This window comes from Euprymna scolopes, chromosome 12 (genome assembly GCF_053919585.1).
Source record: "Euprymna scolopes isolate OS-2025 chromosome 12, ASM5391958v1, whole genome shotgun sequence".
Lineage (NCBI taxonomy): Eukaryota > Metazoa > Mollusca > Cephalopoda > Sepiida > Sepiolidae > Euprymna > Euprymna scolopes.
Window position 1 is genome coordinate 136,937,219 of NC_136493.1, and position 27,064 is coordinate 136,964,282.

Here is a 27,064-nt window from a genome sequence, read left to right on the forward strand (position 1 = left end):
GCTGGCCACAGTCAGCCCATTCTCGCCTTCACTTTCCACATCCTTCTCCTTTGGTGCCGACTTTGTTTCTCCTTCCGACCACGTGGTGTCTATTTTTTTTTTCATTTTCTTTTCGCACCAGCTCGCACACACTTTCAAATTTGCATACGCGTTCAAACGCTGCTATTAAAGATAAGTATTTTGAAAACGCTCTTTAAAAATCGTGTTACACTCGTCTAATACAATTGCTTGTCGTTTACCCTGCGTAGCTGCTGCTATTTTCCCATGCGCTCATACGCACTACAGGACGATAGCGCTTAGAAACATAATTTAGAATATGTTTACTTCCTTTAAAAATGCGTTTCTTTTAATAATTCAATCAGGAAATATTAATTTTAATATATTTCACTTTCTTGGTAACGTTGTATTGTTTCATGATTATATGTTTGTTCTTCGTTCTGTGTTTCGGAGAAAGAGTAAACACGTAATTCTTTCTTCGGCTAGATTCTCTTCGCATGAAACCTGTCAAGTTTTCTCTGGTGTGCTTGAGACGTTCTTCCTTCAGTTTTTCGGTTCTTATATTTTGTACTTTTTTACATTACAAATAAAAGACCGTTTTGTACACAAAACTATTTTTACACGTTGTACATGATCTCAGACTTGTCATTGTTTATGTATAATATTGTTTTCGGTGAAGATGTTTATGAGTTTTCTTTCTTTAAACAACATTATTGGGAGTTTTATTTATTTATTTATATATTTATTTATTTATTTATTTTTGTTTATTTGAAAATCGGGAGGAAATCTGCCCGGTGTGTTGCGCAGTGCATGTTTTTTTATGATTTCACAAAGTTTAATTCCGCTAACGAAATTTTCTAGAGTTATAAATAGATTGTATTTGTATTAGTAGGAAATAACATTGTATTTTGGCAAAATATAAACATAACATAAAACTCATAAATAAAAAAAAAATAATTCTATAAAATTGTTAATGTGTTTAGTAATTTTTAATTTTATTTTGTATACAGGATGCGAGTATAAAGGACAAAAATACAACTACGGAGAACGTTTTTGGATCGAATGTAATGGTTGCACTTGCCAGGAAACCGGTCAAATCAGTTGTACACGAAAAGGTTGTCCTGTCAAAGGTAAATATATTTAATTTCTATATTGATACTAAATATATCTCCGAAAATTATACTCAGGTATGATCAATATCTTATTAAATCCAACAATTTATTCAGGAGTTTATATGCATTTTGATATTTCTCAAACATGTTCATATTATCTATCTATCTATATAATTATAAAACTCAAATTACCTTGTAACGGGTGCTGTAACCTAACATCCGGTTTACGACTTCCGGTTGTGCATGCATACATAAACAAATAATCAACACGACAATTAAACGTATTGTTTTACTGTGTACATTTTCAGCGTCCCACATGTTTTTTTTTAATTTATTCAAATAAACAATTGGTAATATTTTCAATTTTTTTTACATCGTTCATTTCCGTATTACGTTTAAATTATTTTAACGCAATTTTCTTACAAATAAATCTACTTTAACCCGTTTACAACCATAAGAGCATTTTACAACGGCGATTTACCCATCGCCTTCCTTTTGTTTTTAAATTGATTCTTCATTTTTAAATACTCCTTTCTTAAAAAAACATTCATACATTTTCTTCTGCACTACCAACATAAATAACCCTGAAAATATGTTGTTTATTTGCGTTACAAATAAATAATCAACGCGACAATAAAACGTATTGTTTTACTGTGTACGTTTTTAGCGTCCCAATTGTTGGTTTTTTTTTCGCGTTTAAATTAAAAGATATATCAAAATTTGAATTAAACTTTAAGTGTTATGGTATCTGTTCAGTGCCCATTTACCTATAAGTATAGCAAACCACTTATAATTCAACGGCTATGTTCTTTTTTTCAAAAATAAACAATTTTAAACAGAACGACTCATAGAAATCTATCTACATTCTTCTTTCATTTTAATATACTTTCATAAAAATGTTTCTGTTATGTAACAGAAAATTATTTTGTTTACGTCATAAGTGTCACGCTCATACATTAATTCCATAGCTAATATAACATACTGCCCCAACGGATCACGGGTAGTTTAGTATATCTATAAAAGTTATACTATGTGTAAGGACATTTCTTAACTTATATACTCAACGAATTTTTATCTACAGAATTTAAATTTGGTATATAGGATATTCAGACATGTGGAAAACTTTTTAATCCCCTTTCATCCAGAAAAAGTACTGTTTACGATTTGCTTACGTGAATAGTTCACATTACAGATTACTTATATTAAAAATAAGTAGTTTGAAAACACCCTTTAAAAATCGTGTTACACTGGCCTAATGGTTATCGTACTTGATTCACTGTATTTAGATTTTGATTTCGATCTCAGGTCGAGTATGTTCTCTTATTTGTTACTTACAAGAAGTGAACTGTTTAGAAAAAAAAACATAATACACAAATGCGCATGTGTCAGTTTCTTATCATATTCTTTTACTTCCTTTTTTAAAGGAATTAATATGTTACGTTTAATACCGGGCAACGCTGGGTACATCTGCTAGTACATAAAATAAATCACTCAATTTACCGTTTCTTTAGGTAAAAAGCCTTTAAAAATACAAAGCAGATACTGATTATGTTTCGATTTGATTATGTTCTTCAACAAATGCATTTCCAATAGATTTGTTCGACTTGATTCGAATAGGTATTTTCATTTTGCTTATTGATTTGTTTATTTTGTTTTTTAAACTTCATTTATGTTGTAGTATAATGTATATCTAGTAGAAGCCGAGGAAATTCCATGGTAGTTGAACGTTTTTAAATAACATCTAATACATAAAAAGCAAAATGGGCGCGAGCGTTTGTGTATGTCCACGAAAGGTATTTTGTGTCGGGATTCTCGTATTAGTTAGATTCCAGAAGTTTTCGCATACTTCCCAGATCGTAATATCTCAGATTCGCAAACGGACATCGTCTCTATCTTTTATTTTTTTGTCGAGTTTTGTCGGGCTGAGATCTGGTTCGGATCCTTGGCGCCTGGTTCGGACCGGGTCTCTAGCTCAACAAAAATTGATCGGACGTGCGCTCAAAGGTGGCGGCTGCAGTCAATTTGTGGCTTCCTAGGAAACTTCCCTTAAAGGGTAGAGCCGAGGCATGCGCTACATACGTCTTTCCTCTCATCCTTTACCGACTGGCTGTACTTCTCGTGCCTGCACAACACCTAAAAGCTCTTGTCGAACTCTTGTCATCGCCTCTCTGGGACAAAGGAAGAAACTAGGTGAGCGGACAGGTCTGTATCTAACGTCCGTGCGAGGGAAGCCTGGGAATGCCAGACTTAAAGTGTCATCGAGACGCCGAGAGACTGGCTTTCCTTAAGAAGATCAACCGTGGCACTCCACAGTTACTGCCGCCTTTCCGGACCTCATTCTCGACCCCTTTGTCAAGAGTCGTCGCAGGCCGCGGGGAGAATCTGCCTTCCAGTGACAAGCTGTGCTATAACTACTACAAAGGTTCAGCGATCTTGTGACTGCTACCGGTAGGGAACTCTACAGGGGTCTAGTAACGGGGAGCACCGACGACTCACTCTGCATGCGTTTGGGTTGGCAGCAAAGTGAGATCCTCTCCGCGTGGAGTTGGACGCCAGGTTTAACTCATTTGAATTATTCAGAGTTCTCTCTGACCTGGTGATTGGGCCGAATGCACTTCCGCTCAACAACATACAATGCAGTTCCGGTTTTGTGGAGTCATCTGCTTGTCCCCGTTGCGGAACAACAGCCGTAAAAACGACTAATCATGCTTTCTTTGATTGCTGCGAACTCCGCCGGTACTGGTTGTATGTCAGCGAGGTAACGGCCTGAATCGCCCCTCGCCGATTACCATATCCAACATCGTGGACAATATGAGGCCGCCATGGGACCGGGAAAGACAAATTGTCTACATTGTAATCTTGGCCGTAGCGAGAATGATGATTTGGACGTCGCGACTGCAAGATGACCAGGGGGCTGTCTTTTTCTCATCAGAATCTGATCGTTTCTTTCAACACCAATTACGGTTGAAGATCAGATGTAATAGAAGAAGGCTGCATCGCGCGGTTTTTGAAAGAAGATGGATACATGTAGCAAATCTCTGTGTATGAAGAGGAGCTAAATGTGAATACATGTAGGTGTGGAGGGTGCGGTCTAGGATTTGTCTGACCCCCTCCTAGCCCAACTTTTTCTAGACTCTTAGCTAGACAAGTAAATTCCCCCAAACCACAATATTTTCTTTGCCAACCTCGAAATTCCACCCATTTTGGAGCAGAAAGCAAACACTAACATTGCCTACTCCCTCACCCACCAATTTTCTCTTTTCTCTCCTGTTTTTTCCTTCCCATATAGAGGATCTCCCCATACTTAGAGGTTGACCGCGAAACCCTGGTTCCTTTACAAACCAGAGTGAAACGGGCGGTCTATCAATTTAGAGTAAGAAGGGCCTTACTAACCATGCTTTTATTTTTTTACACCCTCGACACAAATGAAATATTACTATTATTGTTAATGTTTTTGTATTTTCATGTAAATACAAAATGTTTTAAAAATTGGCTTTAAGTAGGAAAAACCCCTCCACATTACGAAAGGATAAATACGGTAAAAGATACTAGCTAAGAGAAATCTTTTTTGTTTATGTTCATAAATTTTTTTGTTCATTTGTTTTTTGTATATTTTTCATGTGAATAAAAGATTTGATACCTCGAAGTGTAGTATCTGTTCTGATGATTCACTTGACACTTGAGTAATTAGTTTTCGCTCAATGTGAAGGAAACCTTTCATACCAGACAATTACTTTTTGAAATCAATTGGGCCTCGGTCAATGTGGCGGAAACCCTTCATATAAGATAATTGCTATTTATTTTGACCACGTCCAGAGTGTCCCCTTTTTAGAGGAGCTGGTTTTTCTCTCACATTAAAACGACCTTGTGTCCTATTAGTTTTCGTGGGGAAGCAAATAAATACCCCGCCAACTCCCGGATTTCCTACCGGGTAGTATCTGTTCTGTAATTTGTCCTTTGTCGATGTAGAAGAAATCTTTCATACTGGGACAATTACTATTATTTGGAAACTACTAGAGTGCCCCCCCTTTTGGGGGGAGCTGGTTTTCTACCCACATTAAACATGATCTTGTATCTAATTTGCTTTCGTGAAGAAGCAAATAAATAAATAAACCGCCAACTCTCGGCCTTCACTCGGGTTGTATCTGTTCCGTAATTCATTCTTGGTCAATGTAGGGAAAACCATTCATACTAAGATAATTACTATTCATTAGGATACTGCCAGAGTGATCCCATTTTTTTTAGCTTAGCTGCTTTTCCCCCCACATGAAAAACGGCCTTCTTCGGGGGTTTAAAAGCAACGCCATTTCTGCAAGCCATCTTTTTGATTGACTGCGTTTAATTTGAACGCATAACACTTCTGGTCGCGTCATGGCGTTGAGGTAAGACGTCAGGTTTTCTTTCACTTCCGTCGCCTATCGGATTCAAGCCTGGCTGCCTACTACCATTTGCTTACACCTACAAGCACCCGGGAAACGCCGGGGGCCTAGGCTAGTCTATTATATAAAAGACAAGACAGACGTGAGCGTTTGTGTATATCCGCAAAAGGATTTTTAGCTGGGAGTTCTCTTGTACGTTTAGATTCCAGGAGAATTTTTCTTAGACTTCCTAGATCCTAATATCGCAGATTCGCAAAAGAACATCGTCGCTATCTTTTTTTTTATCGAGTTTTAAAAAATTTTCCCCCGTGCCGTTGTTTCGAGTATTTGTTTGTCTTTTTTGTAGAAATAAAGCAAAACTATTCGAACGCAATCAGCTGGCGCCTGGTCTTCCGGCTGAGTAATATCTGTTCTGTATTTCGTCCTTTGTTAATGTAGGGGAAAACTTTCATACTGAGATTATTACTATTTATTTGGATACTGCCAGAGTGCCCCCTTTTTGTTGGGGGGGGCTGCTTTTTCCCAACATCAAAAACGACATTGTGTCTAATTTGTATTCGTGGGGAAACAAATAAATAAAACGACGAAAAACGGGAAGCTGAACTAGCCTCCGGCCAGGTTTAACAACAACGTTCCTGTCTACACGTGGGTAGCGACTCCTATGATTCTTAAGTTAATTACCAACTCACTTAATTCAATATTAGCTTTTGGCCTAATGGTTAGCGAGGAAGACTAATTACCCCACGTTTTTGAGTTTTTCCCACTATCGATTTAATTTTTTTTTTTCGTCATTGTCCCAGTATCTTCTACCTGGGCAAAAATTAATTACCAACTCATTTAATTCAATATTATCTTCTTTTTTTTCACGTTCTTTTCCTCCTTCGCGGTACGGGTTCGAGCCTGCTTGCCTAATACTTTTTTTGTTTTTTCTGAACACACGCCTACAACCACCCGGGAAACGCCAGGCACCCAGGCTCGTTATCAATGAAATAAATAAAAAATAAATCAAAACAAATAACGACAAATTTAAACAATTTTTTAGCAAATTCTTTTTAACCGTTTAAAGCTAAAGAAATTTGATTTAGAAAAATTGATTTTTTTCAATGAGAATTCAACACACATCACATTATTTTTTTCTAAATATGTTATAATAAATTATAAAGGAACAAGTGCAATTCACTTGCAATTTTTGTTTTTATTCTGAAAAGAAACTATATTTTTTAAATTTTCATTTTAACTCCAAACAAGGCACAGTGCCGCTTTAGAATAGGAGATTACTATAAGTTGAAGGAATACTATGTAGAGAATTGGGCAGCAAGATTGCTATTCACATTACACTTCAACTTCTGCATGTCAGTACAGTTTGGAATATGGGAACCCGGAAAGGAGTTCCAAAGTCTAGAAGTTCTGGAGAAGAAACTACTAGAGTAGAAGGCTTTCTCACATCTAGCGATCTCTACTGTGTAGTAGTGGGATTTTTTCGGGTTTGTCGGGGGTATTTACGTACAAGGTCTTGTAGTTCGTCAGAACATCCACCATTAAAATACTTGTAGAACAGGCAGAGAGATGGGACAGAAGTTGAAGCTTGAATGAAAGTTCAGGGCCTATCAGGTTGGCGACACTCTTATGAACCCTGTGATAAACTAGTAGCAGGTACACCAGCCCAAATGTGACAACAATACTCCATACATGGGCGAATGGTGGCCCTGTAGAGGTACAGGATACTTTGAGATATAAGTAACTTTCTAGGACGGTAGAGAGAGCACGTTTTCCTCGCACCGGCCCTGGCAACCCTCTCAATGTATCCTTTCCAACTCATGTTCCCTATTAACATTAAGTCGCTGTACTTTCGTATGTGTAAAAACAATACGGGAAACGTTGCACAAATAACACTCAAGATGAAAACAAAACTCCGATCAAAAAAAAATACAAGCAATGAAAATTCAAAATTGTAGTCTATGTTGATATAAAACACAATGTATTTTATAGCATGTAAATTATGAGGAAGAGGAGACAATCGCCAAATATGCTTTGATCATATGAATAGCGAATGAAGGGAAACACTATTTCCTCGTTTAAATATTAAAGTAACACGGATTAATCTATATATATATAAAACATTAAACATATGTGTGTAAATATCTAACAGGTAAACTCTTAAACTAATTGTCACATAGCACTGAAATTCTTCATATACCAAGGATGGTTTATAGCGAGTATTTTTTGTTTACATGCATGCATAACGTGTACAGACATCAGCAAATTGACATGCAAATTGTTCATTTAAGTTAGCTGTCATGTTTGTATTTGTGTGCATACGCATATTCGATTCATTCATTCGTTCATGTTGTTAACTATTAGGCCTTTGTATTTATATAGCAATGAGTAAAAACTGCAGAGTCATTCAGACAACACTTCTCTTTAAAGTGTGGGACGACGTGATAATATCATCTCATATATTTCCGGCAGTTTTGATAAGACATCATCTCCTACTTTTTAACTGAGTAGGAGAGGGATAGGCTGGGGGTTACTTCCGGTGACGACGTCATTCCTCTTCAAATAATGGTTTCAAGTTGGGGACGACTTGAGATTATCATCACATGGATTGGTGATTGTTTTAATTAGACAATCCTTCCAAATTGTATCTCCTGCTTTTTATTCAAGTAGAGGGGTAAGTAAGAGGTTGTGACGTCATTCTTCATCAAATTATTGTTCAAGTAGAGGGATAAGTAGGGGTTGTGACGTCATTCTTCATCAAATTATTGTTGGAAGTGGGGGACGACTTGAGATTACCAAAGTGCTCAATATCCTAGATAGAGCAGGTGTGTTTAAGCGCGACGTGTCATCAAATAAATAATTACTTTGTCTTTTTGGTATTGTGGTGTTATATACGTTACTCAATGAAAAATGCCCAATACCCGGGCAACGCCGGGTATCCCAGCTACTGTTGGAATAAATATTCAATATATTTAACTATGTCTAAAAGAATAGTGCATTGAAGCACAAAATATATTTGTTTGGTATACCGATGTCTAATATTGTATCCTTTTATCTATTTATCCCAAGCGGATCCTGATCGGCTATTTATGTGCTATGTTTTTTTTTATCGAAAACATTCGTGACTGATTTTTATTATCATTATTTAGAGTTTGATATTTTGTTTGCCAACCGATGTGAAAGCTTCGAACCAGTTTAGTTTCATTTTATTTTATGCCCATAAAGTTTACATTCGACTACGAGTGTTAATCTAGAGTTAGAAAAGGGATTTAATTTATATTAAGCTGTAGCAGTTTCATTTGAAAGAATAAAAAGCGTAAATAAACCCATTAAGATAATTGTATAAAAATCTTATCGTGTTTTGATAATTTTTGTCATTGTTTTTCTACACAGATTGTTGGCATAAAGGAAAAGGATACAACATTGGACAAGAATTTAAAGACTATTGTAATTCGTGCATCTGTCGTGCTAAGGATCAAGTCAGCTGTACTAAAATAAATTGTCCACCAGGAGGTAAAAAACATGAGTTCTGTATTAATGATAAATGTAATTCCGAAAATCACATTCCAAATTAATCTCACATCATATTAACACAAATATTTGTTTATATCACTTTTGCAACGCAATTTATTTAAATTTAGGTAAATGCTCGGAAAATATGACTTGAGGAAGATTTATTTTACGCATTTTAAAATTAATACACATTTATGCCTTAGTGAATATATATTGCTTTGTGTCTGCTTCACGTCTGGTTCGTTAGCCATCTTGAAATACATCTCCCCAAGATACATATAACGAAAGGTTGACAAATAACACAACTATAAAGAATGTTCACCTAATGAATTTATTCATGCTGAATACATTGATAATGTCATTACTCGCGTAATCGACTTCTGAAATTCCCACATAATGTCTTTTATGATGTCTGAACGAAAAAGCAGTAAAATCACATCTGTTAAAAACGTTGGGACTTCTTGCAAATATTTTTTATATTTATTTTTAATATGTATTAGTTTAGTGGCGCATTTACTTTAAATATATATTAGTGTGTGATGCATTCATTTTAAATCTATATTAGTTGGGTAATGCCTTTATTTTAAATCTATATTAGTTTGGTAATGCTTTTATTTAAAATATATATTAGTTGGGTAATGCCTTTATTTTAAATCTATATTAGTTTGGTAATGCTTTTATTTAAAATATATATTAGTTGGGTAATGCCTTTATTTTAAATCTATATTAGTTTGGTAATGCTTTTATTTAAAATATATATTAGTTGGGTAATGCCTTTATTTTAAATCTATATTAGTTTGGTAATGCTTTTATTTAAAATATATATTAGTTGAGTAATGCCTTTATTTTAAATCTATATTAGTTTGGTAATGCTTTTATTTAAAATATATATTAGTTGGGTAATGCCTTTATTTTAAATCTATATTAGTTTGGTAATGCTTTTATTTAAAATATATATTAGTTGGGTAATGCCTTTATTTTAAATCTATATTAGTTTGGTAATGCTTTTATTTAAAATATATATTAGTTGGGTAATGCTTTTATTTTAAATCTATATTAGTTGGGTAATGCTTTTATTTAAAATATATATTAGTTGGGTAATGCTTTTATTTAAAATCTATATTAGTCTGGTTATGCATTTATTTTATATATGCATTAGTTTGGTAATATATTCTACAATTCAATCTATCGAGAACGTTTATTTGATTCTGAAGATTTTCCATCACACCATCAATTACATATATCTATATCTGGTCCGATAATTGTTTCATTAACATGTACTGCATAAACTCCACCGTTTTTGTATTCATGAAATTCAAAATGTGGTCTAGAATTGCTTAGTACATACTTATCGAGATTTTTCTATATCGATCTGTTTATTCTCCGTTAGCGCCAATATTTATAAACCTACGTTTATTCTTGAACTTAAACATCCGTTGATGAAACCATTAATTTAAATTTTGTTTTTCGTTAAGTTTTCTAGTTGTTAGTTTTTACATTACGTCAGTGTTTTCGTTTCATTATATTTTTCTCCGGAAAGATTGAGCTTAGAAACGCCATTCAGGATGAGTTATAGTTTCTTTTAAGAATTTGTTTTTCGTAATATGATTGCAAAACAATCATTAACTTTATTATAAATCACTTTTTTATTAACTTTTTAGTATTTCGTGTATCAGTTTTCGTTCTTTATTCCACGTGACAAAATGTTTAAACTACGTCTAGAAGCTATAACGACAAAACGTACTTTTTGTCCAGCTAGATTACGTTCTTATCAAGGGGGATCAATTCTTAATCAAAGTGAAATTTTGTTTTTCGTTGAGTTCTCTGATTGCTATTTTACATCGAGAACGTTTATTAGCAAAAACAAATCGATTACGCATTATATCCGGCTCGATATTTTATTACGATGTCGATCCGTTTATTCTCTTTTAACGTCAAGGGCAATTAACCTGCGTTTATCTTTAAATTAAACAGCTGTTGATGAAAACATTCATTTAAATTAAATTTTTCGTTAAGTTTCCTTAATTTGATTACGAAAAAAAGAAAAATAATTAATTTTACTAAACATCACTTTCTTACTAAATTTGTAGTATTTCTTGTGCTAATTTTCGGCCTTTATTCTAAGTCCCAGGACTTTAAAACTACGTCTAGAAGCTATAACAACAAAATGTATTCCTTGTTTAGATAGATTACGTTCTCATCAAGGTAGATCAATCCTCAGTCAAGGTTCTCATTTCCCCCGCCGAAATGAATGCTTTGAATCATTTACGTCGTGGGTATTTTTCGTATTTTATTAAAGTTCTACAACCGTTCGATTTTGCTAGTAGCGTTTTTGGGGGGGAGGGGTTGTAGAAAGAGATTTGATTTGTATTAGGAAATAACTATCTTGTAAAAATTAAAATTAAAAAAGTAAATTCCATAAAATAATTGTATAAAATTTTAACTTAACTGATTTAAATTATTATTTTGCTTTCGTACAGTTCAATGCCGTTAACAGAGTTTTCTGAATTAAAAACGTATATGATATGTATTAGGAAATAAAATTGTTTTTTTTAATCAATGTGACATTAAAAAACATAAATGAATTGAAAATACAATTGTATAAAATTCTGAATGTCTTTTGCTATTTTTGTTTTATTGTTTACCAAGGGTGTGTGCATAAGGGAGAAATATATATATATGGAGAATGCTTCTGGGACGAATGCAACAGATGCCTCTGCCTTGGTAACGACAACATCATCTGTACCCTGAAAGGTTGTCTAGAAAAAGGTAAATAAAAATCATCTCTGTACTAACAATAAAGAAAAATAAACAGATCACAGTCAGAGTTAATCAATATTCTATGAGATCAATTGATTTATTCACTAATTCATCTAAATTTTTAAATTCATAAAACACGCTCATCTTATATATAAAATATCGTCAGTCTGTTAACCGCTTCTTATAGTTTTGGTCCTGAATATGACCTTAAACTATATCGAGTGGTGAGACCCCAGCTTGAAGGCTTTGGGGAGTGTGGAGCTATCCTTTAATTGCTATTGCTCCCAGGTCCACTCTGACCCGGAGTGGTAGTACCTGTTAGAGTCCCAACTATGGGTTAAATAGAAACCGACTTGAAAACAACAAATATATTCCATAAAAAACATTTTTTTTCTAAATCTTTGGATTCGGCATTAAATAACCTGAAAAGGGTTGATATGCCGTAAAACAAAAACAACCAATCAACCAACTTTTAGTTTCATAAGACTTAGAAAAAAAACCAGTTGATACTCGTTGATATGTTATCATCTGGATATGTTCTTAATAACTAAGTTTCAATTTATATTTCGATTGCTTACTTTATCCACATCAATATATTAATCCCTCTCTTATATATATATATATATATATATATATATATATATATATATAATGACCTCATTTTTCCCCTCTGATTTTGATCTTAATAGGATTAAAAATCAAGACATTTCATGCAAATGTAATATGCGCAAACTGCAGCACAAGATCTGAGGTGAATTATAGGCCTATTATCTCTCCACTTCCTCGAAAATCGTAGATTCCTATATTCTATCTGCTGAGAGTTTACTACCACAATCGGTTAAAATCAATGGAGGTAGTAAAATCTTTTCTCTCTAATAAATTCCTCCTTCCCCCGCCACCACTTTATACCGTTGCGGGATCGTTCACAAGGGACACTTACGAAAGAACACCGGTTTGGGTTTTCTTTACTTCGTAGTTGCTTGAAAACCTTGAATGGACTTAACCGATTCGAAAGGTTATTTATGCCATTTTTTCTTTTTTTTTTTTTTTTCACGTTTCGCTGTGTTTTTTTTTTTTGTTTTAGGTTTTCCGAACACGTTCATAATTTTTCCCCCTGAGTTTTCGTTTTTGTTTTTCCAATTTCTTTTTTAAAGAAGTTTTACGTTTTACGTTTGTTTTTTGTTTTTTTGGAGGGGGGTGTTGCTTTCGCCGATTTTGTAGAGAAGTTTTCCATTTTTTTCTTTTCTTTTTTATTCAAACAGTGTTATCACTACGCTTATTCTTTGCTTTAACACCCCCCCTTACACAAACACCTCCAAACAACCGGGCACACCGGGTACCCTCGATAATATAATATATAATATAATATATAATATTTTGCTTATAGATTTATTTATATGTATTGAAAATAAAGATACCTAAATATATCATATCCAGAACTAATTAATTCAGTATTTAATCCAACGATTCATTTGCGAGTTTATCTGTATTTTGATATTTATCAAATTGTAACGTTGTACATATTTGCCTTTAACGGCGTCGTTACATTTTAACAAACCTAACACGTTATAGACTCCGTCGCAATGCACATAAGAAAGGAAAGAAAAACTCGACTCACTTTCTTTTTTAATAAAAGCCTTTATATCTGATTTTTTTCCAATGACGCATTTTTAAGTACTTAAACGGTTTATTCCTCCTTTTCCAGCCGCGTGTGACGTATTGCCTCGGCTATAATGCCACCCATGCGTCTCGAATACGCCTCGAAAACATCTCGAACATCTTTGTCTTGAACTCGTCCTTTTCCGTTTATGTCTCAAACACGTCCTTTTTCGTTCTCTCGTGTTTCAAACACGTCGTTTTCCGCCTTCTAGTATCTTGATCACGTCCTTTTCCATTCTCTCGTATCTCGAATATGTTCCGAATCCTGAACGTCTTGAATTCTTTTTCTCTGAACTCGTGCGTCATTTTTATATCCGCTGTACGTCACATCGCGCAGCCGGCTCGGTCATTTACATATAGCTGCTGAGGTTAACCTAGCGTCCGTGGCTCTGTTACAAAATACGTTTATATAAAATAGCACTAGTCTATTTACCGCTTCTATTAAGTTAATAGACTTTTTAAAAACGGCGTAAAATTATGTTTCGATCTAAGTATGTTTTAATAAATAATCTACAATGAATTTGTTTGATTAAATATTTTATCCGGATAGGCATTTTAATTCCGCTTTAGAGATTGTCAGAGATGTAGTTTTCACCTACGTCTAACTTTATACTACGAGGTGTGTGCAATAAGTAATGCCCCTGACCCACTTCCAATTGTCTGATCTAACTGAAATGTTGCATGTGCAATGATTTCTATCTCTACGGGTTATGTGTGTGGCCAATTACAGCTCTGAACTAATTGTAGTTTCTGTTTTACATGTGTTTGAACTGAGTCAGGTGTGAAATGGAGCCTGTTGAATGTCGAGCAGTGATCCCGTTTTTATTTTTGAAAGGACACACACCACAGGAGACTTTTGATGAAATGAAAGAAACTTATGGTGATAATGCCCCATCATATGACCTTGTAAAACGCTGGCATCGTGCATTCAAACATGGCCGGAAGTCTGTGGAAACAGCTCCCAGACCTGATCGCCCCCCCCTTCTGCCATTGATGAGGCATCTGTCCGTCAAGTTGAGGCTGCCATTTTGGGAGATCGGCGCATTACTATTCGCCAGATAGCCCATGTCAAGATTAGTACAAGGTCTGTGGAAATTATCATTCATGACCATTTGCATATGCATAAGGTGTCTGCCAGATGGATTCCCAGGTTGCTCACATCATTCCAGAAGCGAGAACGCGTCGAGTGCTCGAGGATGAATTTGGATGAATTTGGAGATGTGCCAAGAAGATGAGTCAAAGTTTTTCAAAAGATTGATTACACAGGATGAAACCTGGGTCAATCACTATGATCCAGATACCAAAGCCCAGTCAATGCAGTGGACTCACCACCTCCAAAGAAGGCAAGGGTGAAGCCCTCCTCTGGCAAGGTCATGCTCATAGTCTTCTGGGACCAGGACGGAATAGTGATGACAGATTTCCTGGCAAAGCGTACCACAATTACAGGAGCCTATTAAGTTTCACTTTTGAGGAAATTAAGGGAAGCTATCAAAATCAAGAGGTGGGGCAAGATCAGTAAAGGTACTCTCCTCATGCAGGACAACGCTCCGGTCCACAACTCGCATGTCGTCAGATCAGAAGCACGTGGTTATGAAATATTGCCCACGTGTGGTTATGAAATATTGCCCCATCGTCCCTACTCTCCTGACCTTGCACCCTCTGACTTTCACCTCTTCCCAGCCATGAAGTTGTTTTTGAAAGGGAAACGTTTCCCAGATGATGCAGCCTTGATTTCTGAAGTTATGTCGTGGTTGGAGGATCAACCTGGGGTGTTCTATAAAAACGGTTTCCAGAGCTGCATCAAACGATGGGAGAAATGCATAACTCTGGGTGGTTTCTATGTAGAGAAAGGCTAATAACTGTGCCAAGTTTCGTTGCTCTACTGCTATGGGAAATGGGTAAGGGGCATTACTTATTGCACGCCCTTGTAATACTAAACGCTTTAATTATAAGTTTGCAAGTAAGTCTGCAAAAATATATCTCGTACTAAAAGTGTATCCTGTCTTCATGAGTGATGGTATTAGTATAATGACAACCTTCATAATTGATTTATTAACAAGAACTTTAAGGTTTTCATATTTTTTTTTTTTTTTTTTTTGCACTTCAGAAAAATAGTTACTAGACTTGTGTGCAGGGCATTTATTTTTCATTTTATGATTTTATTCTATTAGAGTTCAAATCCAGTTGTGAATGTTTTCCTTAATTTATTTTAGGATATATCATGGTTATTTGAAAACATTAAAAGGCGCACATAAATTCCTAAAAATAATTGCATAAACTTCTAATTGTGTTTTGAAAACGTTATCTTTGTTTTCTACCCAGATTGTTGGCATGAAGGAAAAGGTTACAACTACGGAGAAGGTTTTAAAGACGACTGCAATTGGTGTATGTGCCTCGGAAAAGGTCTAATCAGATGTACCAGAAAATATTGTCCTCCAAAAGGTAAATAAATCTGATTTCTATATTTACAAGAAACGTTACTTATTTTTACAAAAGAGTCACCACTTATGAAGACCCGGATGGTACTCGATGATAAGGGTTAATGAGTCAATGGTAGTCAAGGGGACAATACCATAGTAATCGTCAGTAGTGAGAAATTTGGTAAATTGGGTAACTTAAGGGGGAGGCTTATCAAGGAGACTTGAAGACGACCAAATTGTAGTCAATTGGAAATCAGAAAAACGGAAAAGATTTCCACTGGCGCGCAGTTCTAAGAAAGAATCTTTGTTCATGGAATCTACGTTCAGGTTTAGGCACAGATAAAAAGTGAGGGAAATTATTGATAGTGGTTTCAGCCAGACGAGTGTTTTTCATGAGAGTAAGGCAGGGGAGGCCATAGCTTGGAGCTCAGACGAGCACTTGCCATGAAAATAACGATAAAGTAGAGACAGACTCACAACGACTTTTCTGTAAGAAAGAGGTTGCACGGGATAGAAAAGAGCATTCTCCACTAGTCTATTTTGACCTCTTTCAAGGCAAGATAAACTGCTTTTAGCAGCTCCTGGCAAAATGTAGCAACAGTACTTCATCATAGGACGTACTTGGTTCTTATATAGGTAAATTGGATAAGTAGTGAGATATCTACGTGAGTAGTAGAATGATTTCACCATTTTTCCAGCAACGGACAGCAACGGATTTGATGTACGTGTTCCATTTCTGATCGGGAGTAGTAGTCAGACCCAAAAGTTTGTCAAAACATGGAGCCTCGCCAAGACAAGAACCATTCATTTCAATTGATGCCAGAGGGGGGGGTTCAGAGCGTTGATGATGTAAAGATAGAAGGTTGTTTTAGATGCAGTAAAATTAACCAGTCATCTCTTTCCCCATTGCACCACGTGCTCAAGATCAGAGGAGAGAGAATCAGAGAACTTGGTTATTTGCGGCCTTTGATGTGTTGCCATGAATGGTAGTGACGTAAGCATAAATGTCTACAAATGATCTTAGGATGTGATTTGGAAGATCATTGATATAGATCAGGAAGAGAGTAAGGTCCATGATAGAGATACTCTTATGAACCTATCAGACAAAAATGGTTTAATAATTGAAAAGACATTTCAAGCTATACCGTAGCTGGAGATTTGTGGAGTAGACCTTTATGTCATACCCTATCAAAGGTATTTGATATATCAAGAGCAATTGCCCTAAAAAGGAAACCTCCGTCGAGAGATTTGCTAATCCTATGAGATATAACTGTTAGCATATCAGGTTATTTTTTTCTGGGGTGGTTGACTACTTTATTTAACACAGACCCCAACAAATTTCTCATGACGCACAGGAGACTTGTTTGTCTGTATTGAAAGAGAGATTACCGATCACCTGAATTTTTAAATAGATGAACTGATGAGATTTTTTAAATAGAACTAATGAGATTTTTCAGGGCGTTGGGAAGCAATTCTCCTTAAGATTAAGCATACAACTCTCTCGCTTTCTTTATTACACTTTTATAGTGGTTGCTGGCAATCGTAAAGGCAGCTTTAGTCTTAGTACATCTATGAGGTTGAAAGCAATGGAAAAAGTGATTTCTGTGCGCAATGGTAGCAGCACATATTGGAGAGAGCCACGGTTGGCTGTTAAGTTTTTGCTGAGATTTTTTGAAGGGTATGAAACTGTCTATACCTACAATTAACCATTCTGTCGGGTCACGTTATTTTTAAACATGGACGAAGAGGTAGATCTGATATAAATGTAAGTAGGCTATCCCAGTCAGCCATAGAGTATCGATATACTGTACGATGGAGAGGTACGTCTGAGGACTTATTACATTTTGTTGTTATCTTAACTGATACAACCGAATGGTCGGAAGATCGCAGTGGAGACAAAACGGAGGATGACATAGCTCAGGGCAAGTTGTAAGAAAACGGTTTAGGAGACTTGCATACTGACTGTCAGTGTCGGGTACACGGGTGGGTTCGTGAACAATCTGAGTTAGGTCATGTGCAATGGAGAAATTGTGACAGAACCTTCCCTCGTCTGTCTTGTTTGAGTGGGCTAACCATTCCACACCGTGACATTGAACGCTCCACAGACGAAGGATGAGCTGACAGGATGTGGTCAATTGTTTCAGATATGCTCATAAAGATAGTAACTCCGCTGTTATGAACGCGATAAAAGGCAACTATAAACACAGTGGTGTGGGCAAGTGCAATCTGGAAGCACATATAGGGTAACTTAGTATCTTCTCTGGAAATGTTCCTACTACATAGAAAGCTATCTCTAATGCAAGTACATATTCCATGTCCATGACAATCTTGGAAATCAGATTTGAATGTGTTAGAATATACTTTAATTACGAACTCATCTAGAGAAATAGTCGGCGCAATGCCAGTTTCGCTTAGGAATAATAGGTCTAGTGTGGTCTCCTGGTTTACATTGAAAGTTGAAGTTCTGGGTTTAATCTTGTGTTCTTTCTGGAAGCTTTTCATGGTGGAGTTTTGGGATTTGTGGAACAGGTCGACATATTTGGTGAGAGTAGGACAGAGAAGGAAAGTAAGAATGAAAAAGAAATTAAGAAATATTTTTGTAGACTATGATAAGCTAAAGTTGTAATAATTACCCTCTAATATGGCATCGAGAACCCTCACCAGAAGCTACTGCATGCTCCAGAATCCATTCACCGAATGGCAATACAGTAGCTCCAGTACTTTGCCCCTGCTTATAGGACGGCTTAGTGGTTAATTCGAGGTGCTGGTCCCTGACTATCAGGCGGATAACGTCAACCCAGTAAACCGTTTACCTCCAATACCCTTATTAGTGACATGGCAAAAAGGATAAACATAAAAACAGAAATTTTCCGACATCACAGGCAACTACTCACGCAAAAGTACTGCCGAACTAGAATACATCCTTTTCTTCTCCCTTTGTCAGAAAAATCACTCATTAAAAATGAAGACTGAGGGGCAAATTAGGAGAAACAAACAATACACATGCACACACACATACATACATACATACATACATACATATATATATATATGTATATATATATATATATATATATATACATATATATATATATGTATATATATATATATATAATTCTCCCTATCTTGGGTTGAGCATATACAAATTGCCGTTAGCGTATTAAGCGATGCTGTTAGTGTAAACAAATTGAACTTCAGAACGTTTGGACAATGGCCAAACGTTCTTAAGTCACTTCCCGGTATAGCAGTAACGGATTGACCGTCAAGTTTAGTACTGGCTTGAGGTCTAGCCGCACTGATGAGCTGTGATAAAGTGAAACAGTACTGTATGTTTATAATAGTCAATAAATAAGAATAAAAATACACTCATTACATTTCAATAAACACAGCTATATTTGAATCATAATGGCTATATTTATTCTAAAAAATTGGATTATATCTTTTTTAAATATTCAAACGGCTATATGACGTTAAAAATCTCACTCTCACCAACACTGTACATTTTGAAATGCCAACGACTTTTTCCGTTCTGAAATAGAGCAAAGACATCTTTTTCACAGCAAGTATATTTTAAAATATTGTACTGGTATTTTATTTTCTCCAATTTAATTATCCTGCGGAAGTCTTGAAACGTCAACAAACATGGATTGTTTCTATTTTATCTCCCTCTACCCTCTCTCTCTCTCTCTCTCTCTTCATATATATATATATATAATTTTGTTATCATACAGTTCAGTTTGATTTGTATTAAGAAATAAGATTGTTTTTTATGATAATGGTGACAAAAAAACAAGTAAATAAATTGAAAAATAATTGTGCAAAATTCCAAAACGAGTTTTGTAAATTGTAACTTTCGTTTTATACTCAGGCTGTGTATATAATGAAAAACATTACGAAAATGGAGACAGATTCTGGGACAAATGCAATCGTTGTATCTGTCGTCGAAACGGAAAAGTTAGTTGTTCCAGAAAAGGTTGTCCAGAAAAAGGTAAATAAAATGAATTTCTATATTGACAACAAAGATCACTCCAAGAATCATATACAGGGGTCACTATTATCTTATTTTATACAAGTAATTCGCGAGTCATGTGTATTTTGATTTATTTTTTGTACATTTTATTCACCATTCTTTTTGGTAAAAAGTTTTTTTTTAAAGCAGATATTCAATCCTGTTTTGTTCTGAGTATATTATCAAATCCGAATTTCTTATCGACTCTTTTGATTATATATTATTCGGATGAACATTTACACTTTTTCTAATGGTTTTCAAAGATAATCGGAGTAGTTTGCATCTTTCGAGTATATATTTTATCCGAATGGATATTTTTTGTTGCCCTGTGATTTTCAAAGATGGCCGAAGTATTTTCATTCATATAGAATCACTTACTAATATCATCCCTCATAAACCCGGGTACACTTTTAATAAGAGACATGTGTATGTATGTGTAAGTTGTCTATTCGATATACCTTTGATAACGCTGCGTTTCTATACGAAGATAAACTACTTGTTAAACAGGTGTTATTGGTAATATTTATCGAAAAGAATAGGAAAATAAGAGAAAACCATTCTACGCGTGCATTTTTACTAATAAAACCGATCAAACCAATATTAAATACATTATGTTACTCAGACAGATAGAAATATTAAGTTGTTACTAAAGTTTCCGCCGTTTTTTTTTAAGTAAATAAAATAATTTTAACAGCAAAAGTAAGTTCGCGTGGGCCTAAGCTCCAAGTTTTTGTGTTCATTCCATCGACTGAAGGTGGTGTGAAATTGTTGTAAATACAAACTTCATCTTTTCACCAAATTCTTTAGCCATCTTCCTTCAAAAGAACCATTAATTGATCTTCGTCTATCTTGACTGGTCTTTCAAAACGAGGAGCGTCATTCAGGTCAAAATTACCGTGTTTCAATCTTGTAAACCAATCTCGAACAGTTCTCTCCGTTATAACGTTTTCTCCATATACGGCACAAATATCCTTGGTCATTTCACTTGCTTTTGACCTCGATTAAAGGCGAAAAGAAGGAGGTGTCGAAAATGTGATTTTTTATCTACTTGACAATCCATTTGATGGTTCTGAAAAACGAGAAAACATTTATATGAGTAAAAAACGATGATCATTATCTTGTAGAACAGAATGCGCGGTTTCTAATAATATATAACACTTTGCCAAATATCAAAACATGTTTTAGAACAAAATATTTTTATGAAACGGCGGGAACTTATGCAACAATCTGATATATTAACTGTTTAGTCATATTTTTGTACTTTTGACCAATCTCTGCGTTTGTTCTACATCTGGCCTTAATTGCGATTTAAATGAATAATGACTGAAAACAGAAGTTGTCAGCGATCATTCATAATAATATTGAATAGCAAAACCTCGGTTTACCTCATAAAACATATTGCAATGATGTTTATTAAATGATTAATATATTATTATTATTATTATTATTATTATTATTATTATTATTATTATTATTATTATTATATATTATATATTATTAATATTAATTAACATGCATTTAATTAATTGTTGCGAATATTCGAGTTTTCCTCTAAACATGATGAAATATAAAAATAATTTTAAAAATTGCAATAAATATTCAAAATGTTTATCTTTTCGATTTTTTATGACTGAGAATAAAAGTAACTAGCTAATAATAATAATAATAATAATAATAATAATAATAATAATAATAATAATAATAATAATGATAATGATGATAATAATAATAATAATAATAATAATAATAATAATAATAATAATAATAATAATAATAATGGCGGATAAAACTGTACTTTTCTCTTATGAGAAAACGTTGCAAGTTTATTTTTATCGATTTTTTTTCAATGACAACATTTATTAAGATGAAAGGAATAATGTTTGAAGGCGGTTCGTAGGAAACAACGTGGACAGGACTTATCACATAAACGAATAATGAGAACATTAAAAGGAATTTTCAATAATTTTCAATTATATTACGTTTATTTGCCAACATAAGGTATCGTAGAAGATAGTATGTGTTGATATCCCTAATTTTCGAGTGTATTATCTCTTCTTCAAAGTGGAAAATAAAAAGAAACGTGTATAACTGTTCGACGAGGTTTTCCTTTGTCTATTTTATTAATTTTTTAATTTTTTAATTTTTTATTTCTTTATTTCCAGAAGTAAGTGCCGCAGACTGGCTGTCAAATCAATTTTCAGGATACTAGTTTTGTGCAGCGTTTTAAGAAGTTGATTTGGCAGCAGAGTTTTTTTTTCGATAGTTGATGGTTGCGAAGTTTGTCTAAGTGTGAGAAGGATATTGCAGTTTGCTTTAAGCATTGTGTATAGTGTGAAAGGAGTTGTGTTTTAAAGTTATATTAATGCGGTTTATAGGAAACACTGCCGACACAAATTAGCATATAAAATTTATATTTATGCGGTTCATAGGAAACACTGTCGCACAAGTAAGTATATAAAAGAATAATAACAATATTAGAAGAAATTTTCAATTGTATTTATATACCAACATAATATGTCGTACAAGATGTTTGGTGTTGATGTCCCTAATTTTCGAGAGTGATATCTCCTTTTCAGGGTGAAAAATAATAAGAAACGTTTGCAACTGTTTTGTGAGGCTTTGCTCTTGTCTTTTTCTTTTGGGGGGGGGGTTCATGACGTTTCGGCCAACTATTCTTCTGGCCTTCGTCAGGTTGTAACCGCAACGGGATAGGAACTCTGAATCTCCTGACTGCATCCACTGCAATTACTGCCTTCCGTAGTTGTTTTCGTCCCACCATGTTTTGGCCAAGTAAGCCTATGGCCGGCTTTGGGTAGGATTGAAACCGCTATCTTAAGACAATTCTCACCTGGAACCGTAGAGATTCAATGTCTCTGTCAACTGCGCCACGAAGACCAGAGGAATAGTTGGCCGAAACACCATGAAACAACCAAGAAAAAGATGAGGATAATAGTCCGCAATAAATAAAAATTAAAAATGAATATATTATTACTTATCCCTATAATCATGATTGCTTTACTTTTTCTTTCATATTATTACAGCATCATTGATATATTTTGTAATATTCTTGCGACAACTCCCTTTATTTTGTCAACAGAAAGCGCCGTCTTCCATTATAGAAATTCTCGTTTTTCCACAGCAATGCTGACTATCTCCTCGGAGTGTTTCGTTAGGAAATTTTGTCTCATCCTGTATAGTCTCCTGGCATAGCTCTCTCAGATTACAAAACCATTCAAAGGGCTTTAAGTTAACATCACGAAAGGAGATTGAACACGAGTTAAATTCATATTTCATGTCAAACCTTAAATAATTGTACAAGCGAAGCATCTATAAGCTTGTTGACAGATGGACTCAAGTTATACACAACAAATGTCATTATATAAAGATATAAAAACACTTTTTTTTTTCATTTTCAAGGTGAAATTTTAAATCATTCAAAATTTTGCACCGGCTTAATAATAAAATAAAATTAAAAAAAAAAAACTTTCTATTTAAAAACTAGCAAGCCGCCCGGCGTTGTCCGGTCGTATAATACGCTTAAATATATTTAATTTGATGCAGATTTCGTATTTATTATTATAGAGAAAATTCTTTATTGATTATTATATCCAATACTATTGTATTGCATTATTGTACACAAACATATATATAAAAATCATTTAAAAAGTTAAAGAAACAAATAAAAAATGACTGTGGTGCTATCAGTTGGAATGGAAACCAAAACATTCAGCGTCTTAGTCGTTATTTAGCGTCTCAGTCTTCGTCGTTATCGTCTAAGTTATCGGCAGACCGATAGAAAAGATTAAAAGACTATGCGACTTCAAACTGAAAATATAGATGTACGCATGCTCAGAAGTTAATAGATTCACTTCTACTAAGGTTAACCATTTGTTTTTTTTTTATTTTCACCCCTTAACAGCTATATTGCATGCTAAAAAATAAATCCAAAATGTTCTCGAATTCCAAGTACCCTATGTATCAAGTTTCAAATCTGTAGACCAAATATTCAGAGAGGAGTTCAGTAGAGACGTTTAGCACACACAAACTCAAATTAGTTATCTTTCATGATCGCTCGCATATCCATGATGTAAAACATTAAGAAATTAGTTTAATAATTTTAAATAGAAAAAGCTTTTAATACCAATGTCAAAGCAAGAAAAAAAAACTCAACTTTATAGGTAAATAGATACGTTCACAACTCTGGAACCTTTCATGATCAGTATTTTTGTTTTGGCAGAGGTTTTGGCACCAAGTATTTAAGACATATCTGGGGAGGGTGGGGTAAGGTCGGTTCATAGCCATGAAGATGAGAACAGCAATGTTTAAAATAAACCTGCGAAATTAAGTCGACAACAAATGGCATAAAACTTATAAAGTCGCGCCCAGTTTGTAATTTGAATAGAAGTTTGTTTTTCTAAGCAAACAATGAAATGATTTAAAATACAATTTCAAGTAGACGTTAATGGAGAATGCATAATGTAATTTTTATTTTATTGCATTTTCACCCCAAACAAAGCACAGTGCCACTTTGATCTTGGTGACTAATATTTAGGACAGAATTGCAGGAACACTATGTAAAGGTTTCAGTTTTAGGATGAGAGACGTTAGACAGAGTGGTTGTGTAGAATAGCAAACATACACACAAGTAGATCATCAGTCGACTCTTCATCTACAGGATTGTGACCTCGGGAAAACCCATCGGAGATGGGTGCAGGGTCCCTTTCTATGTGCGACATAGCACTAAAACCATCCTGATATACAACTGATGATGGAGCAGCCGCTTTAAGTGCTACCAAAGAGTCGGAGCTCCTGTATTGTCAGACGGAATACAAACTGTCAAACCGGTACCCTTAACCTGTCAGACAAAATCAACCTAATCCAATTATATTGGCATATATGGCACTCAAGCACTCTAAGATGCCGATTTTTAGAGGATGGAAATGTGGCGGGAGTGAGGAACGGCGTTCATTGCGATATTCAGGAAACATGGTTAACCATTTTTTTTTTAATCTTTTTTTCGTCGAGTCCCTGTGATCGCACCTCTGTTCCTGGCTAATAGGTAAAGAAGGAGTATGAATTTGGAAACAATAGAATACTCGATGTCCCCTTCGAAGATATCCCAAATGCAACTTGTTCTTAAGGAAATGTAAACCTATTTTTTTTACATTAATGAAATACAGTAGAAGTTAAAATTTCTATTGCAGACAAAATGGAATAAATATTTTTATAAATAATTTTTTATGAAGATCTAAATATTCTAATGATGGAGATGAAGTATCTGTCCGTCTGAAGCTGAATCTATATTTTATCATCTTTTAATGCTCAATTCAGGTCCCTATACTATTTCGAACTAATATACTCTTTTTAATGCTCCGTTCGGATGAAGTGTAGTATGAGGTATTTTGTAATGAGACCATATTCCCAAGCATCACTCCCCCTTTTATTAAATCAGTGGTTCGAAATAATAGTAAATTACAGCACAAAATACTGCAACGTATCACACGGTTTTATATGGTGTCTTTTTATTTAACCAAAGTGAATTCTGACCCTACAGTTTAGATATGTTTTTAGTGTGATTCCTTCTAAATCGACATTTTTAGGGTTTTCTTTTTGTTTGTAAACTGGAAGGCAGACTTCTTGCTATGTGCGCGGAATGTGTTTTTTTCTTATTTAAAATTCACTTTAATTAATGAAAAAAATGCAGAAAAATTATCATTATGTAAATACCCATCACGCAACGGATATCATATTTAAAAATTATGTAAAGTAATGAAGTGATTTTTTAAATAAAATCATTTCTAAAAATGTGAAACGATTAATATGAAATCATTAGCATTACAAGGCAGATCTCGCAAGTGTGATTATTATACAGTTATTTACCTTTTTTTCAAGATGACAATGTGAGGATATCCCTATTTGCTTACTAATAAAACTTGATTTTCTCATTTAAAAATAAAACTACTGGATCATTTGACGGGATTTTTGGAGTATGACAGTTTCGTTACGTGACGGGTGCGTAGATCATAAATATTTTTCTGTACTTTCTGCATTTTTGTTTTTAATTGTGTTGAATTCTAAATATGAACCATTTTTTTATATTTTATGATTTTTTTTCTATCGTGTTCACACTCAGTTGCAAGTGTTTCCTTGAATTATAAAGACATCTCACTTTTATTATAATATCACATTGTTAAAAAATGTAAATAATCCCATAAATAAAAGTGTATAAAATTGCAAATGTGTTTTATAATTTTTGTCTTTGTTTTTCTACTCAGATTGTTGGCATAATGGAAAAGGTTACGATGTTAAAGACAGATTTAAAATCAATTGTAATTGGTGCACATGTCGTGCTAAGGATCAAATCAGTTGTACCAGAATCTTTTGTCCAAAAGGTAAATAAACTGGCTATTTTTACAAGGCTATCACGACTTATCAAGGCCCAGAAGTCGCCCTAGATTAAGGGTTAATGAATTTAAGGTGGTAGTATAGTAGTCGTTAATAGTATAGATTGAGTAGAATCTGAATTATTTAAGGAGACGGCTCAACAAGAACTTGTTTACATTGGATTTGAAGGCTACCATATTGTAATCGCTCGAGGAGCAGGCCAGTGGAACAATGTTATACAAGCGGCAGTTCTACAAAAGAAGCTTTGTTAATAGAATCAGCGCTTTGATTTAGGCACAGATAGAGAGTGGGGAAAATTGTTGATAGTGGCTGTACAGAGAACAATAAAGATTTGTTGCGGTTTCAAAGATTTTATTGTGGAGAGAAGTTCGTTCACGACGAGACGAGAGACCAAAAGAGGCTAAAAATTACTTCCTTCTTCAGAAGGGCATCAAATAGAGTGCTACTTGCTTTGTGTGCAGCCTGAATGCAATATATAAATGACTTGAAGGACGGGGTGACCAAAAGGCCAAGATCTTTTATTCCATTCACCTCCGTGAGCAGAACCGTATTACCGCTGAAAGTAAGAACAGATTCAGAAGAAGAACCAACTGAAATATAGCAGTATTTATCCACATTAAGATATAAGTACCTTTAAATGGAGCGTTTTCAAGCAGGCTGAATACTAGTTTTGAGATAGTCATTTTCGCTTTTACTAATTTGATATCATCTGCAAATAGAGTACGTCTTCACCAATCACTTCCAGTATGTCATTTATATAGAGAACAAAAAGAATATGGCTCAGTCCACAAACTTCAGAAACACCACAGACAT

At 34.5% G+C, this 27,064-nt stretch overlaps 1 protein-coding gene across 1 annotated transcript in view; it reads left to right on the forward strand.

Annotated features, from left to right (window-relative positions):
- LOC145291108 (uncharacterized) overlaps window positions 1-27,064 on the forward strand; it is a 130,865-nt gene that overhangs the window by 79,552 nt on the left and 24,249 nt on the right. The window contains exons 26-31 of the mRNA XM_080136624.1: window positions 1,008-1,127; window positions 8,879-8,998; window positions 11,648-11,767; window positions 15,740-15,859; window positions 19,706-19,825; window positions 26,122-26,238. Of these exons, the coding sequence (XP_079992750.1) occupies window positions 1,008-1,127; window positions 8,879-8,998; window positions 11,648-11,767; window positions 15,740-15,859; window positions 19,706-19,825; window positions 26,122-26,238 (717 nt within the window). The remainder of the gene's footprint in view (window positions 1-1,007; window positions 1,128-8,878; window positions 8,999-11,647; window positions 11,768-15,739; window positions 15,860-19,705; window positions 19,826-26,121; window positions 26,239-27,064) is intronic.